The sequence below is a fragment of the Lepisosteus platostomus genome, chromosome 2 (assembly GCF_059453375.1).
Source record: "Lepisosteus platostomus isolate fLepPlt1 chromosome 2, fLepPlt1.hap1, whole genome shotgun sequence".
NCBI classification, from domain to species: Eukaryota; Metazoa; Chordata; class Actinopteri; order Semionotiformes; family Lepisosteidae; genus Lepisosteus; species Lepisosteus platostomus.
The window spans coordinates 8464717-8482312 of record NC_142612.1 but is presented as its reverse complement, the minus strand read 5'-3'; the positions used below and the strand labels follow the sequence as shown (position 1 = coordinate 8482312).

Genomic DNA, 17596 nt, shown 5'->3' with positions numbered 1-17596 from the left:
ATTCATTGTCTTTTTTCAGAGATCTTGTGAAGAAACAATTTTTATACAGGTAAAAATAGATGCCATGGGCTTTAAGGGTCATATTTAAGCAGACAGACTAATGGTTAAAAGCATACAACTGGATATCCTCTGATGTTTGATCCTATAACTGACCTTTTTTTTTGTGTTAATGTTGAACAATCATTTTTTTTTAGCTTCAGTGTGACAATTATAAATGTGCTTTCTGGCCCTCTCATTCTTCACCACGTCCTGGAGTCAAGGTTAAGGGAACCCGCAGTGATTAGTTTTCTCCTCCGGGCCTCGGACTGCATCAGCTCAGCTCTCTCTGTGACTTTCCAGCAGCAGTGCATGCAGGCGAGTGTGTGAGTGTGCGCGCTCCAGCCCGCGTGTCTGTGTGCGCTCCTGCCTCCCACTGCCAGGGCTCCGCAGCAGATAGAAATGCAGGGCTCTACAGCGTCCGCCTAGCTCAGAATCACAGAGGTGTACGACCGGCTGGGCCCTCTCCATGTTCTTCTGAAAAATGATGCTTTGGATAAAGAAAGAAGAAATGTTCCTGGAAGCATTGGCACAAAGGCTGAGTACGGTTGCCCAGAGAATTGGTAGGAAGAGCTGCTAGTCTTTGCGTTATGTACTTTGCTTGATAGTGTTAATTTGAGCACCTTGGAAATCTTTGGGGGGGGGGGTGTCAAAATGAAACCCTTTGAATGGCAGTTTTTTTAATCCTAAATATATTTTAGCATTGCATCTTGCAGTAAATGTGTGTGTGTGTGTGTGCTCTGCAGGATACCTTCAAGAAGCATCAGCATGCATTGCGTGAAATGGAACGTGTAAAATGAACTCTTGTTGATGTGTGCAATTATGCAGGGTTGCAAGTGGAATTAGTTGTGCCAGTGCTTTGTGTAAAATGAAGGCTGTGGAGCTGTGTTTAATCTTTCGACGGATAAACGATTTGCAGGCATTAGTTGACTCTGGCTTTTGAGCTGGATGTACAAGGCAGTCTGTTGCTTTTGAATTCCATACGCCAATGGGTACCAGAAAAAAATGGATGTTGCAAAACTCAGATTTTTAATTTGAATTTTTCCTCCAGACACAAAAAATGATTGACTATTTGTATTTGCTTTTATCAATACCGTATGGCTCTCGTGCTAAAAAACTGCAGTCTTAACAGAAAGCCTTTAAATAATACGCCTGTATGTGCAATATGTTTTGATAAGTGTGAAACTTAAGCACCCAAAGTCCTCCTAATAACTGCCTTTAAGAGTGTACTAGCATGTGTTTACCATCACCAAGTACCTAACAGCATATGTATTTAACATGATGTTAGTTTATCTACAACAGTATGTATTGGTAATTGATGTGGAAGAGCATGTAAACCTGTTTTATAAATTGCTTGTTTGTTGGTATTTATTTAATATCTATATTCCAGGAATGAGAGTGACATGGAGGGGCAGTGGCACACATGCATTTGTGGCCCATGGGCCTGCATTCACTTCCTAGGGTGTTATCTGCATACAGTTTGCATGTTCTTGCTGTGTTTACGTGGCTTTCTTCCAGCTTTCCTCCAGTTTCCTCCCACAGTCCAAAGACACGCTCATAGGGTAACTGGCTTCTGTCAACTTGTCCCTGCTGTGACAAGTGTCTGTACAGTATGTACCCAGTGATGGACTGGCGTCCCATCCACGGTGTATCCTGCCTTGTGCCCAGTGTTTCTTGGGATAGGCTCTGGCTCCCCTGCCACATTGGATTGGATCAGTTTAAGTGATATGATGATGACTAGTCCCGCTCTACAAAATAAAATGTATTTCAGGAAATACAAACATGCGTCTTGACGTTAATGGGAAGATTTTACATTATGCCTTTTTTTCCCTCAGTTGCCCTACTTACAGTACGCGCTGATCTGCCTGTAGGTATAAGGCTAAAAAAAGTAATTCCATAAATGCCATAACAGTTCTAATGTTTTCAAAGGGGGGGGGGGGGGGGTTTGGACACTGGTCACTGTTTAAATTAATTGTCTTTAACTGCTTAATTCTTTAAGGTCACTGATGCCAGCTTATGCTGTGTGATTTTCTAATTGTCATTTTCTGAAATTAATAAAAGTGTGGCCCAAAAATGGGTGGGTGGGGGGAGAATAAAGCACAAAAATAGAAATGTAAGCTGCAGTCATTGAGCCATGTTGATCCTTTAATTAAAAAGGTTTAATGGACTTTTTGGAATTATTTTGAAATATTGAAGAAAGCAGTTGAAGTGACTGCTCCTGGAACACTATAAATGGATGTTCTTAATATCCAATAGCAAGATTTTGTTTTTAATTAATCCTTTTTTCTCCTGTCCAGCCAGGCTGACTCACTAGGGAAGGTTCTAGGATTTGTATTGCATGCTATTGCAGTGTTCAATAAGGCATATTTGGCAGTATCACCGTTGCCAAAGATGTGACATTGGACTATTTCCAATATGTTTTATGATTTCTTCCATCAGAACATAAATTGCTTTGTGCTTTTCATTAAAGGTTTTGAAGTTGACTATTTGCTCTATCTGGTATCAACCTGGAAAGTGATGATTTTTAAGTAAAGTGTGATTTGAGCCTGAAGGTGTAATAGTTGATATTGCCAGCAAAACAAGCAATCCAGTTTGTGTTCAGTGAAGAGAAGCAGACAGGAATCCCTGAGGGGAGGGCACAGTAATTGTAGGTTTAAAATGAAGCAATTCATGGATTTATAGCTCGGATAGCTCTAGTGCACATCTGATGGTTAAAGGAATGCAAAATACAAGATTTCTTTCTGTTCTGCAGCTTTAGTTCCAGGAAAATCTCTACTGTATTTGCTTGTAAACTGTGCCTTTGTCTTACCCTCTCTGAAATATGTTTTCAGTAAAGGAATGTGCTTTTTTGTTAAGTGTGCTTTTAATAAAAGGAAAAGAACTTCACTGCTGGGAAACTCAGACATAGAACTGATGTCTAGATTTAGATTTTTACATAGTGTTTGTCCCATGTGATTGTGGCTGGGTTGTATTATAACAACTTGCATTTAATTCACATTGAGCATATTCTGCAGAAGAGTTGATCTCCCTGACATTGGAAAAATGTCCTTTTTTTCCTGAGACAATCTGTCTGTGCCCGTCTACATAGCAAATCATGTTACCTGTGGTAACTCCTCTGTCACTTCGACCAAACTTCTCTGTTTGGTTTTTGAGTTGGCAGATTGATTATAACATTAAAGGCTTTCCTAACATTAAAGGTTCTCTGGGTCTTCTGCTTTAAACCTTCCAGTTCGGGATTGAAAAAGCCTTTCACAGTTCTTTTCCCAGATGTCTTAGCCATGCTGAACCCAGGGGTTTGCTTTCAGGGAATTGGCTTGGCTATGGATATATATCTTGCCTTAGCTGTAATGCAGGAGTTTTTCGATGTTCTGCATTGGTTAAGTGGTATTATTTTGTTTCACAAACGTGGCTGGTTAGCCTAGCCTTTTTATCCATCCACTGTGAAATCATAGAGACTGTGGCTGCCTCACAGTGCATCGTGGAAATGATTGCAGTCATTTACAATTACACATTAGCACCCCACTTTAATAAATACAAAAGTTCAGACAACATGCCTCTGTAGTGCTCGGTATATCCACTATACTGCAGGGAAAACAGCACATTTCTGGCACTGTTAAGGTTAAAATGAAATTGTTTTGCGGCCAAAATGAAATGGAGGCATTGCTACTAAATGAAATGGAGGACGTTAAGCACACACAGCAGATGACATTCCACAAAAAATGTACAGCAAGCAGTCAAGTGAGTCAATGCAGTTGTGAATGTATACTGTAAGGTAAAGTGCCTAATACTGTCTCAGGCATTACTATCATAATCATTATCATGATAGTAATATACGGTGTAGTAGTAACACCAGTGCCAGATTCCATGCAGCTTGTTGTTATGGCAATGAAGTATTGAATTAATAGGCACTATCTCAGTGCCTATTACGGTACTTTTCAAACATAAAAATCTAGATAAGTCTAAAATGAGGACCCACAATTCTAAGCTTTTTGATTGCTCTGTGTTTTGAAGCTTTCTACATCTGTTCAACTGAAAGATTCTGTTAAATACTTGGTTTAAATTTTCAAACTGACAAAATCTAAATTTAGAATTAAACCAGGCCCTGGGCTGATCGCTATTCTGAGCAAATTGTCCTCTTACCGTGGAATTAATAATTTCCTCAGGTCCACAGATATTTAGATATTGCCTAATTTAAATTGTTATAGTTTTGTGACCGACTGTGGGCGAGGGGCACCAGTCATTGAAAGGACAGTGAAGCTGCATTGGTCGCTAAACCTTTCCAACAGCAAACACAGGGTCAGACGGGCTATTATGTCTTAGTATGACTGAGGTGTTTGTCTTACACAGCTAATTATACTTTCATGACTATCATATTTAATCAAATATTTTCCAAATTTTGATATCAGGTTTAAAGCTGGGTTTCAAAAGATACACAACAGTTTAAGAATAGTACCTTACAGACATTTTATGTTTACCTCTCAACATCTGAGGAAACATGACAGGAGAATACTAGCATGTCTGATATTTAATAATAGCATTTATGATTTTATAGATTATGCAAAATCATGAAATTCTATGTAAATTCTACTATATATCTACTATAGGAGGTTATTATCTATATCACTTAACTTTCCTGTATTGACGTTTCATTAAAAGTTAACTTGTTCAAAGTGATTATACCACTCTGGAAGCCAACATTATGTCTTACATACACAAAAAACCAAGGGCCTGAATACCAGAAACTGTCTGAATTATTTAATCAGTCACCTTAGCCGGGAACTATTTTGAGAAGTAGTTTGTGGTTTCAGGCTTTTTTATGTTTTTTTTATTGAATGTCTACTGATTGAAATATTCATTGTGGCTCTTGATCTTAAGGAAATTATCTTGCACTGCTGGTTAATTTCAGGGTTTAGCAACCCTAAGGAAGCAGAGGATAACAGCAATTGGCATTTTTAGATACTGTTAAGCAGCTTTGGCAAAATGTATTTAGTGTGGAAAAAAGTGTAACTTGTTCTTGTCAAAGAGTTTTTAAAATAATTTCCAAGGTGAGAACTGAGTTGTAATCAGCAAGTTGTATATAACCATCTGGCTCGTACATTTCTACAATCCTCAAACTCGCAACCAGAAAGCAATTTGCAAATTAAAAGGGACTTATATCTGAAATGTAATTTTTGAATTTTAAAAAATGTTATTGTACCAACAGAGAAAGATATAAATCGGTATTAGAAAGTGTGTTTTTATTTTGAGAATAGTGAAGGTGAAAAATACTGAGCCATATTCATATTTATCTCCTCTACTCTACAGAGGTTGAGATGAGAAAACTTAAAAGTTTAATTTTTCATCTTAATTGTTTGTTTTCTTTGATGTGATGCCTTTCTATTTGTTCTGCTCATGTCAAGCAATTTCGTCTTATAATTTCAGTTAACTATTTTACATAGCTAAATAGTGCAAATGAAATGTAATGGAAATATATTAGAAAAATGGAAGACACTTGATTCCATAGTTCAGAAATACACTGGGTTTTTCAGCTCTAATGCTACTGCTTCTCCAGATTTATCCAGCTTTAAGCTATGAAAAGCATGTATTATAACTAGCAGAGCTCATTGCAAAAATAAGAATTCACATAAAGCTTAAAAAGCAGTAATGCCTCCTCACTCCTGGTTATGAAGAGACCTTGCTCTACACATTAAATGGATTATTTAAATTTAGCGACACTAATGTAGGCCTTTGTTACCAAAATGCAGGTGTTCTGAATGATTCCATTAAGAATGAATTATGTAAAGGCAGCATCACTTTAAATCTTGTGCAGATACTGTATGATACAGTATACTTACAAAGAATGATACTGTGCCCTAAATATCCACTTTAAACAAACATGTTAAATTCTGATGCCTCTACATCTTGTAGATCATGTTCTACTTAGATCAACTGTGTGAATTTTCTTTTGAAGATCTTGGTGTCAGATTCAACACTGAAAATCCTCCCGTCTCCTTGAATTCTCCCAGTACTCAAATCCCACCCTGCTCCCATTTCAGGATGTTCCAATGCCATTGTCTTTGCAAAGCTGGCTAGACCTGAGGCTCAGAATGTGAGTTTACCTGAGGCATCGTTTACTCAACACAGTCGCAAGTCAGCTTCTTTGAAAGCATCCTGAGAAGTGACACAACCTTTACAACCTTTAAATCAGCTTAGCTGTGATTGTCTTTTAAAAAAAATCTCCTTTTTCTGGTTTTGAGGTATTTGGCTTTGATTATAAATATAATGATGGAAAACTCTCTCAAGTAAGTAGCTGGATCTTGAGCTTAACTGACTGTTATAAACCCTCTTCCACTAAATGTGAATTTCTGGTACCATTTTGTTTTTCAAATCACCGATCTGTTTGAAATCTAAGATTTTTTTTATCAGCCACCTAATATGTATTTTTTTTCCTGCATATTGTAACATTAGAGGATGCATACTGTTTCAGAATCATTTCTTCAGATGTCTACATGACATGTCCAACACGACAGGCTGATTGAACTGTTTAATCTGGCTTATTTGATTAGTTAGTTAGGAGGATGAAGGTATTTTCAAATTGAGACCTGAAGCAAGAACTATATGGGATATTTTAGGCGGCAGCAGAGCTAGAATTAAAAGACCAGTCTTTGCTGAGGAAAGATAATAATCAAATAAACTATGATGTCTGCGTTGCTGAATACTGCAAAGCTATATTTAACTATAGGCCAGCAACAATCAGAAACTAATTAGATTTGACAATTGAACTGGAGCTTAGAAATACTTCTGAGGTATATAATAAAGCACAACTAACAATACCTCGAACAACTCATTGAGCAATGCCTTGTTCTACTTTTCTATTTTGTTTAGAGGCCAAATTCTGGAGAAAGACATTGTATACACAGTGCTCTATAAGATAACTGAATATGGTGGTTGTTGGTGACTAAAACACAAAAGTACTTGCCAGTGACACTCTGGTCAACGATTTTTGTTAAGAGTGGAAAAAGCTATTTTAGTAGCTACAGTACCTTGCCTGATAAATTCAAATCCTGGTCATCAGGTGTTAGCTAGTATAATCCCCCATCATCTCCCTGCAGGAGCTTGATTGCATTACCTAACTCAAGGATTCCCTAATTCTTAATGTTATATGGGTTATTGTAATAGTAATTAATAGGAAACTTCCATATAACTCAAATGTATAGCTTGTCCCATGCTATGATTTTCACTCCCTGTCCAGTGAAATGCTGCAATGGCACATTTTCCAAATGGAAACTTTGAAACCTGATATTGAGCTGCTAATCTACGTGAAAACTCTGTGGAAAATGCAGACATTTATGAACTGCAACCTAAAACTAAAATGCTTTTAAGCTCAACAGAAAGGCACAAAAACTGGCATGGGTTTTGATATTAAGAAACAGTGACAGTGCCTCGCAGGAAGTCCTCTCAATGTGTTAAAAATAACAGCAAGGAGCAGTTCTTTAAATCAAACGTCTTGTATGCATTCAATTCGGCAATGAATTGTTAAATTTACTCTGACATTTTACGGACATCACTCCAGACTAAAAACGCAAAGGTTCTGTGTTTCAAATGAATAAATCCCCAGGCAGCGTTTCAAGTGAATGCATGAAAATGCAACGAAATTATGAACCATAACATTGATTAGTTCTGTCCTTACATGTAAGGAGTGAAGTGTAAGGAGTCATTTTTTTTAAATGAGCATGTTAAATGGGAACTTTTGTAGATCAATATAGACATTCTGATTAGAAATAAAATTTAATAATATATATTACGTTGTTCTAATAATAGTACCCTTGAAAGAGGAATTATATTTTTAAAGACCCCCAAGCTAATTTTCAAGTTAACCTTAAAAATGTTTTCACACCAGGATTTCTAGCTGTTTTATTCACTGTGATGACCACTAACCCCTACCCATCAGAGGTAAAGACTCTAAATGAGAGTTGTCCTGCTGCCTTAGAAGGCCCAGGGTTTCACAGAGATTCTGCTTGCAGATCCAGAGACCTCAGAATGGTAAATCAACTGCATTTCCAGCTGTGCTGAGCTCTGCATCCCCCTGTTAGCTTGATTTGCCACACGGAACTAGTAGAACTAGTTTTGGTATTTGTTATAAATCTGGAAGTTTTCCCCGTTTGCTTTAAAGACCTCAGAAATGCAGTCCTGTACATCAGGGTTGGAAAAGCCTAGTTCATGACAGCCTTAGGGTCACCTGGCTCTTAGTCGACATCTGTTCTTAATTATTTGGTTGGGCTAAAGTGGATACAAACTAGAAACACCTGGTTTTAGGGTCCTAATCAGCAGTCGGCGAACCACCTGTAAAATCTGCAGGATTCTGGCCCTAGAGGACATTCCTCTTGTACACATTGAGAATCCCGTCTCAGGAATGGCAGCCTTCTGTTTTGTCATGTCTACATAACCCTTTCAGACTGTAAACTAAAGAACTCCAATCTGTTTATTAAATCAGCCTGTGGGAATATTGATGAACGTCCCGCTCCATGGAAGCATATTAAAAGCTGTAGTGATCTTGCTTCTGTGATTTTGTCCAGGCACTGCTGATGGTCACTAAGGACCATAGCTTTATCCCCACTGAGTTTGTCTCCTTAAGCAACTCCAGCTTTTCCTTCTTCCTAGTTCTTCAATTCAGTTTTGCAGCTTCAATTCTAACTGCCCTTGTTAGATAATGTGCTTCATTCATTCATGATCAAGGAATCTTTTTGGTTTTGGCAAGGAGGTTGAAAGTACAGTAAAACCCTTCTGGGCATCTCATTATCTTGGGTAAATCTAGGTTTTCTCCTCGCTTGGTTTTCCATTTCTTGGCTATAATATAGGGTTCTCGCAAACTGGACCGTAACAAGTGTCCTCTGAAAGTGATTATGAACCAAAATCTATTTGACACTGTTTAGCGAGATCTTTACTGAAGTCCTCAGAACACTCCAACAAGTACTTGAAATGCTTCTTGAATGCAGCTGTGCTGGGTCTGCTGTCTGAGTGCTGTTCAGCACCACTCCGTACAGGTGTGCAGAGACCTGAAACAGACTACTATTGTAACAGGACCTTGTTTGGCACATTGGACTGAACTAGCAAAAAGCTTTCATTGCATTTTTATGTTGTATATTCTTAAATTATTATTATTATTGTTGTTAGTATCAATCCTTACATTTGTATAGCACTTTCCTGGACACTCCACTCAAAGCGCTTTACAGGTAATGGGGACTCCCCTCCACCACCACCAGTGTGCAGCCCCACCTGGATGATGCAACAGCAGCCATAGTGCGCCAGAACGCTCACCACACACCAGCTATCAGTGGGGAGGAGAACAGAGTGATGAAGCCAGTTCATATGAATATGAACTATCATATGAAATATGATAGGTTAAATGAATTTTTAGACAGAAGTCATTACTTTTTAAAAACTAATTGACCATATTGTGATTTTCCTTTCTTAGTAGAAAGCAAAACTGTCCCAAGACACAGTTGTGGAAGGTCTCATAGTTTATACAAATAAACTAATATTCTAACCTACAGTACATTTAAAAGAGTATAGCTTCATTTTTATAGTACCAGTATGATACCATAGTACCACTGATGAAATCTCACGTTTTTGTAACTGATATTTTAGTTCCATACTTCAGTGTAATGATGTACAAAACCGGTGCTTTAACAACATCCCAGCTGTCAACTCTTTAACAAGTGTGCTTTCAGTAGATCAACAAGGGCTGCAAATTTTCATTTCAGTCGTTGCTTCCATTCTGAAAGAACAAGAGGTCTTTTGTGCTCCATCATCTCCCTCTGCTGAGCTTTGAGACAAAACGGTTGCTGTGGAAACATTGCTTTTAAACATTTGGTCACCATGGAGTTAAACATGCAAAGTCTTTTTGCTCTCCAGATCTCTATAGTGTAGCGTTCCAAAAGGTTTTGACAGAGGAGTTTAGAGAGCATCGTATGTTTGAACAGGAATTCCCCTGTATTCTTTGGGGGGAAGTACAGTATGTCTTTGCATTTGTAAATTATATATATCCCCGACATCATTATCTCATTCCTGCTATCGCAAGGAATTTGTGTAATCACAGAAGACATCTGCTCAATTTGTTTTCCCCCTTTTCCGCTTTCTCCTGTCTCAAGAGATATCTCACTGCCTCCTGGAAATCCTGACTGCTAATGAATTGCGTTTCGAATTATAGAATTGCTGTTTGTGATCCAGATGCATTAGGGAGCTATCAACATACCCATCAGGACTGAACAGAGAGTTGCGTCCGTATAATTGGTTAAGCAGAACTGCAAATACTCACTGGTCTTTATGAAATCCCATCTCGGAAAACTAACCTGTTGTAACCTGGTTAAACTTTAAATAAAATAATAAGTGTGAGGTGTTGGTGTTGTATTTGCATTAAATGATTGTTAAAAATGTGTTGTCTTTCCAATTCGGAAGTTCAAAATTCGACTGAATTCAAAAGACTATCTGGACTGAATCGCATATACTGTACAGTAGGTTGTTTTTATCTTGGAGGTAAAATTATACCAAGGTAATTCTGTTAGGCAAAGAATGTTTTAAAAATATCCATTCTAAGAAAAACATTGCAACTGAGCTTCATCAAGCTCTGTAAAATAGGTTCGATATTATTATTATTATTATTATTATTATTATTTTTATTATTTGTGTTTGAATTTTGAGGGTTTGTTTTATATTTAAAATTTAAAACTGTTTTTAAAGTAACTTTTTCTTCTAAAATATCTTATGGTGGACAAAGGTATTGCTTGAGACAAAAGACAAGGAGATGGGGAGATGCCTAATCCAAGGTCCATTGCTTTACATTGCTTCAAGCGCCATTTTACATTTACAAAATTTAAACCTCTTAAGGCATTATGTTAGCTTGTCATCCTATTTTTATTTTTGTGTGTGTTTTTTTTTTATCTGACTTCTACAACACAGCAGCATATTTCCCTCTTACACATCTTTACGTTGAGGCTGGCAGAAGTTCTCCAGAGCAGAGCAGTCAGCAGGGGCTCATCTCTGTGAAGAGTGAGGAAACGGTTTCCAAGAAGCTGATGCAATACCCACCTGTGTCTGCTTTTAGGACTTTCATCCTGTTTGTACAGCTCTCCTAGGTCTGCTGTTGCTTAATTCCCAACTTGCTCCCTTTTGCTTAGCATGTATTCCTTCTGTGGCAGAGTACCTCACAGGGTTAAATCCCTTAACGACCGTGAATTATGGGTTGTAAATAAGAGAAAACCTAATAAAGTACGTATCAAGTTTACAATTACAAACTCATTTCAGCCATTTTCATGCCAGTGCATATTATTTTATTTAATTATTTCTTAAATAATTGCCCCAGCGCAATTGTCTTGGAACATTTTTGTGAAGTACATATCTGTGTGTTGGCCTGCTTGTTCAACAACTGCATATGCAGTCCAGATGCTATTACATTTTGTTTTGTGGCTTGTACTGAAGTGGCATTTCAGTTTGTGTGCTTTTTCTGGGAACGCGCCATGTGGATCCTATATTTCCCATTTCAGAATTCCTCCTTTCTTTTTTTTTCCAGTCTTGCATGTGGAGAGTGTGGTCTCTGGGGATAGTATGGGTATTTAAAGATGTATTTAGCTCACCAGCATACTGTAGTTACCTACCGTATGGTCTTTGATTAATGTTCACAGTGAGAAACCTATAGTTTTTCTTAATGAAAATGACTGAACCTGATATTAGCAGTATGAGGAATTTATATTACATAATTATTCGTAATCTCTGTAAGAAATAACAGCTTTCATTTCCAACTGTAATTCAAGTTATAACCCAATAACCTAGTTTGACCTTCTAATACCAATAGTGAATAGTGTAGATCAATAGGGTGTGTATCACAATTATCTCTAAACAGAATTATACTGCAGGTCTGGTGCGTATCCATGTAGAAATAAAAACAAAACTGCACATGACGGCCAAGCAGTCGATAAGCCTTTTAATTTACAGCTGGTTTCATTTAAAAATACCCACGGTCTCATTGTCACCCTAGTGCAGTAGTTGGGGAATTTTTTTCATTGACAAAGCACAAGACAATACGTAGGTTGGGTGGACATTTGCCTTCCTTTAATACTTGTTTTTCTTTCATAAGAGCCCAGTGTGTCGTGGGACAGAGCAGTCATCACAGAGGATGCAGCTAATGGGCTCTCTGGGGAAGGGGGAGGGGGAGTCTCTCAGTCCGAGTGCCAAGTTGAAAGACATTACTCGTTTCCTTTCGAGAAGACAAACTGCAACCAGAGCAGCTTCCCTGACACTTGACGAAACCCATGACTTTACCCCTTTCCTTCCTTCCTCTTCTAAGTACTGTATATGCTGCGTGTGCACTTATGCTTTTTTTTATCTACGTTTTGTTCCCTTCTCTCCTGACGCCCGCTGTTTCACTCCTTTACGTTGTTCTGCTGGGACAAGGGTGTTTTTTTTTTGTTTTGTTTTTTACCCCGAGGCAGCGTGTGGCAAACCCGTCTGGCTCTTGGAGTACCGCTATTCCCAGCTGTGGCTGGGCTCGTAGCCTGTGTTGATTTGCTCGCCAGATGTCCCCAGCATCAGCATGGAACAGGCGAGGTGGTTTCGCAGGAGGCACAGTGAAGCTGATGGAGAGGGAAGAGGTCCCTGAATCTCCAGCGGTCAGCGATATGTCCTAGCGACCGCGCTGCCGTGGAAGTTCTTGATCGAGCATCCCTGTAGTTTCTCTGGGAGAGAGAGGGAGGCCACAGGAGAAGTCTCGTCTCTTCTGCTGAAGTGTTTCCCTTTAGGACTAGGCAGACAGTTGTTAACGTCTGCGCTCCCAGCATTCTTGCTGTGAAGATTTACTGCAGCAAGGATTTTATTTTTGCATCCTGTTGCAGTTCCGTTCTGTTGCTTTTTAAATCTAAGGGAGAAAGAGACACCTGACCCCCTCCCTCCCCACCCCCATAAAAGGACCTTGGGATTTGTCTTGTTGACGCTCTCCTGCAGTAATTTGGGAGCTCATCTGTATGGGAAAGGTGTTGCAGCGAGCCATTACTATGCTGAGCCTGCACCTGCCAGCCCTGCAAGTTCACAGAAAAGGAGACTTCTAGCCCAAACTCAAGGACCAGAACAAAAAGTGATGGGACATTAACTCCAGCCCCCGGATCAACAAGAAAAACCTACCACGTCTTGTGTTACAGGCGGAGCTGAAGATGTGCTCTCTGTGCATTACAGCAGGGCACAAACGGTGGAGTTAAGTAGCAAAAGTTATTTTAATATCTTCTGAGCTCACGCAAGACAACAGATTAGTCCTTGGCTGGGAGTATAATTAGCCAGCAGAAGGAGATTTGTGTCGACCTGCTGCCTGCCTGTGAGTCTCTTAGACCTCCTCTGAGGACCCAGCAATGAGTGCCACTCTTTTGTGGGCTTACCTTGAAGCTCCAAGGACTCCATAAGACCGCTTGGTCTGTGCAGCTCTGCCTGTGCTCCAGTGTCGGACATCGTGGATGTGTTACAGCCAAGCCTCCGCCGTGTTGCTGCAGGAAAGCTTTGTTCCCATGTCTCTCCACGGATTGCTCAGGGAAGGACAAGAAGCTCCTTACCGGATATTTGCTCGTCTCAGCCAGCTTCTTCACAGTCTCTCTGCTACTGTGCTCGGCTCCCTGCCCAAAAGCAGCAGAATATACTCCTGGAAAGAATGGACAGGTAAAGCGGAGTTTTTTCTGCTGAAATTTTAAGAGTTTCTCTTAAGGTTACTTTTTGTTTGTATGTGCCTCCCGCAGTCTGTTTTCTGTGAAAGGTTTGCTCTAACTTCGCTGGGCTTTGTCCTTAATGCTTTCTATAACTGATCTGGACCATTTTCTTTGAAATCTCTCTTTTTTTTTAATTGCGCTAAAATGAATTTTGGTTAAATTTTATTATTTGATTACATTTGTTTGTAGATGTGACGCCGTCCTCTTTGCTTGTATCCTAAAGGCAAATGGTTTAAAAATGAGCAACAACAGTGTCAATCTGGGATAGTTCTCATTGTTGTTTCTTTAATACTTTAATCAGTTGATTTTTATGTTAAGAAAGTCTTATTTTAATTAAATATTTAATTAAATATAAAGGTATGATCTGGCATTTTTCCAAATTAATAGTGTAATAAAATTAATAGTCATGATTTTTGTTTCATTTATACTTGTGAAAACAACTATTGAACAAAAATTTCCCATAGGCTGTAAACTGGGGTCATTTGGAGTCATTTTGTAAGGTCAAAGATTGCTCTCTTCCTGAGTTACTTATAGTTCTTATGTTGACCTAATACTCTCTTAGTACCTAAATAATGCATGATTCATGTGATCCTTGAACACAGAATTGTGAGTTAAGAGAGCAGTGATTTTTGTGCTTTCACCCTTTTTCTGTCATGAATTGTTTATGTTGTTTAAAAGGGCACAAATAACGATGCTTTACAAAGACATGCAAGTCTACACAAACCAAAAGCTAAAGCTTAAAAGTACATATTTCTTTAGCTCAAGTCCAAATATTTAAAATACTCCTTTTTAAAAAATGCTTTGTATATGTCTTAATAGCACTTATTTGGATAGCAAATGCAGACAGAAGATCTCCTATCTGATTAAATCATTATCCACATTATTAATAGTCTCTTTTCATGTTTTAGACAAAAATCAAGAATCTGAGAGATCAGCAGCATCATTGCTTAATGTATCTCAGGGTGAATTTGCTTTGCTCTCTCCAATTTGGAAAAAAGAAACCGCTCGTATGAGACGCATTCGACTTTCCCCATTCAGGATTTAGGTTTGCAGTTTGGTGCAGTCATGTGATGGAGCTAAATATTTATGCATCATTCCACTGCACGCTTCTGATTTTTCTGATACAAACAGCAGTGGGCACTAAGTGAGAAGGGTGTGCATAATGACATTGAAGTCGCCTCACTCAGCAGATATGGCTCGAATACACTGCCAAAGCTGCACATAACCCTCAATTATTGAGAAGCACAGGTTCTGGAGACAATACTGTAACGCTACGGGGTTCACGTGGGCGCCCTCGCCGCCGCCGCATCAGGTCGCCCCCCCCACCATCGGGGACTCGAACCCGGGCGTCACTCAACAGGGACCCAGCTTCTTGAGCTAAAGGGAGATCTCAGCTCAGCCCAGCGGCTGCGGCCCCTGCTATTCACAGGGAAGGGCGGTGACGTCAAAACTGTAAGATCTGAATACCATGAGGCTTTTGAAGTTTTAGTAAGGCGTGATAACATCTTCTCAATGGATGCTAACATTTTTTACCAAAAACGACCCTATCGGAATATTAGTAAAATTGCCTCAGCCTACAGCGAGGACTGCATGTGCAAACATTTTGCAGCCTCAATTCTGTTCACTTTATGGAGATACAGTTTCCCTCAGTGCAACTCTGAATGAAGTGTCAGCAGAGGTTCAGTATTTTCTTAGACTTGAATTGTGATTCCTTTCGGTTGTGCGCAGTTCTAACAGCTGCTTTCTGCGAAGCCCTTAAGGCTGTCTAAATTGACAAAATCCACCAAGTCTGATTCGGTTTCCAGCATCACATCTGGAACAAATACTTGAGCAATCGCGTCTCGTGAGTAGTTTAATCAGCTTTGTTTCCTTGTTTCACAGCATCCTCCGAGGCAAATGCCTGGTCTGCTACTGTTTTACTCAGTTGACTTATTTGGTCAAATAAAGTTTTCTTTGCAGCATTTTAATGACGTTTCTCTCTTGTGGAGCACATCACACTGTAATATTTTCATTGGATAGTTTATAGTCCTTTCACAGCTGCATACAAAGGATCAACAATGAAAAACAGATCCTGCCTGTAAAAAATCTCTGGACCCTGAGAGCTGCATCTAGGACTGAAGTCCTACTAGGGAAGGTAGACAAAGTGCCTTGTTCCTGCGGCAACTTGAAGTTACTTGAGGTTACGTCCGATATGAGCAACAGTTGCCTTGAGGTGTTGACAAATAAGAAATAAGATACCAAAAGCCACACTTCCTAACATCTTTATCACAAGAAAAGATTAGAAGCACATTTATTTAAAAAGATATGTAAATCTTTCACAATCAGCATTTTCTAAAGTTACAGTAAACTAATTGTAATACTCTAAAATACTAGACGGCATTGCTCCTTTAAGGTTTTATAGTGGAAAAGTACCTGTGAAACCCTATAGACCTTTTGACTGTTCTCACCCGATTTTATGACCACGTAATTGCCAATAGGGAGAAACTACAGCAGTGTGTATGTGGACAGTTCAGTACACTAGTTTCAGTGTTGCAAAACTAAAATATGGTTAGGAAAATTATGTCCATTGTCGAACTAAAGGAATGGTCTGTTCATACAGTATATGTTGTTACGTCTTTATCGGGCTCTTGATAAACCCGCTTTGAATAGCTTTCCAATATGCCGTTATTGCGTGTAACAAAAGCCAGGGAGAGAGAGATCTGTGTGGCTGGCGGCAGTATTGACATAGGTAAATGTTTACAGGGAGGATTCCACCTGGACTGCTCCGCAGCTGAAAATGAGTAACCTGACTTTCAGATAGGAAGCCTGGAGAAGAACAGCCTGTCATGCGACAAGAGGAGGCCAGCGTCTGTATTTTTACCGATTTTTTTTTTAGAAATATGAATGGATTGGGGCTTAAATACCTATAGGAGATTATGGAAAAAGAGGAGACAAGCAACAGCCAGATCCACTTGAAGCCTGTGGACACAGGATGCTATGTCAAAATCTCCCTGGAAGAAGTGAAGAGCTACTACTGGTTTACACAGTCCTGTCAGTGGCTGCACAGTGAGTCTGCAAAATATTCCGTTCACTCGTTCTGTGTTTTGTGCTTTTGTTGGCAACGGACAGCTTGTCTGTGTTCTTGAGAAAACAAATCTGTTTCAGTTTTAGTCAAGGCAGGAGTCCCGTACAAAGACCTTTTCGTTGTATCATACCTGTTTATCCAGTGGGATTTGTATTTTGCTGGGAGCATTAATTATTCTGATTTTAAAGCTGATCAAATTTCGTCTATTCTTATCTGTGTTTTTAATGCCAAAGAATATATGATACTCTTAGATGATAACCTAGTTACTGTAAATCGTCATTACATGTCTAACTCGGGAGTCAATCTGTTGTAAATCAATATTAAACGCAATAATATTTTTTTAAGTGGCCAAGGGATTCTGAGGATTTGCATATTCAAGCACAATTTCTGTCTTTGAGATTAGGTTTATACTTTGATGTCTGGTCTATTAAAGAAAATATTTTATTGAAATCCCTTTTACTGTACCTCAAAATTGATTTTTTTTAAATATTTGACTGTTAATGTATTTTGAAAAGTGTTCACATACCATCCCTCTAGTATAACAAAATATAGCTTTTAGGATTTCTAATAGAAATTCTTCTGCTCATGGTGTAGTCTTAATTTAGCCCAATAGATCCCCTGTAAACCTTTTTATATCATTAGTAAAGGCTTCTGTAAATTATTGTGAAATCTTTGAAAGTTTGCTTTTTACCATCTGGAGAGTTTGTTGTTTGCCATATTAAAGGTGTCAGCTTTTTATTTTTACTGTTCAATTAGAAAACATTAGTCTAGTGCA

The 17596-nt window shown here is 38.8% G+C and overlaps 1 protein-coding gene across 11 annotated transcripts in view; it reads left to right on the top strand.

Moving 5' to 3' along the window:
- Window positions 1-17596, top strand: part of mcf2la (mcf.2 cell line derived transforming sequence-like a) — an 85355-nt gene that overhangs the window by 4227 nt on the left and 63532 nt on the right. For 3 of the 11 annotated variants that reach the window (XM_088649056.1, XM_088649067.1, XM_088649012.1), the window contains exon 1: window positions 12308-13710. The exons of 1 other annotated variant lie outside the window; for it this stretch is intronic. In XM_088649056.1, coding sequence (XP_088505182.1) covers window positions 13512-13710 — 199 coding nt within the window. In that variant the 5' untranslated portion in view covers window positions 12308-13511. Of the gene's footprint in view, window positions 1-354; window positions 600-12306; window positions 13711-16499; window positions 16803-17596 lie in introns of those variants that run through there. 7 more of the 11 variants (XM_088649028.1, XM_088649094.1, XM_088649021.1 and 4 more) reach the window with 6 other exon arrangements.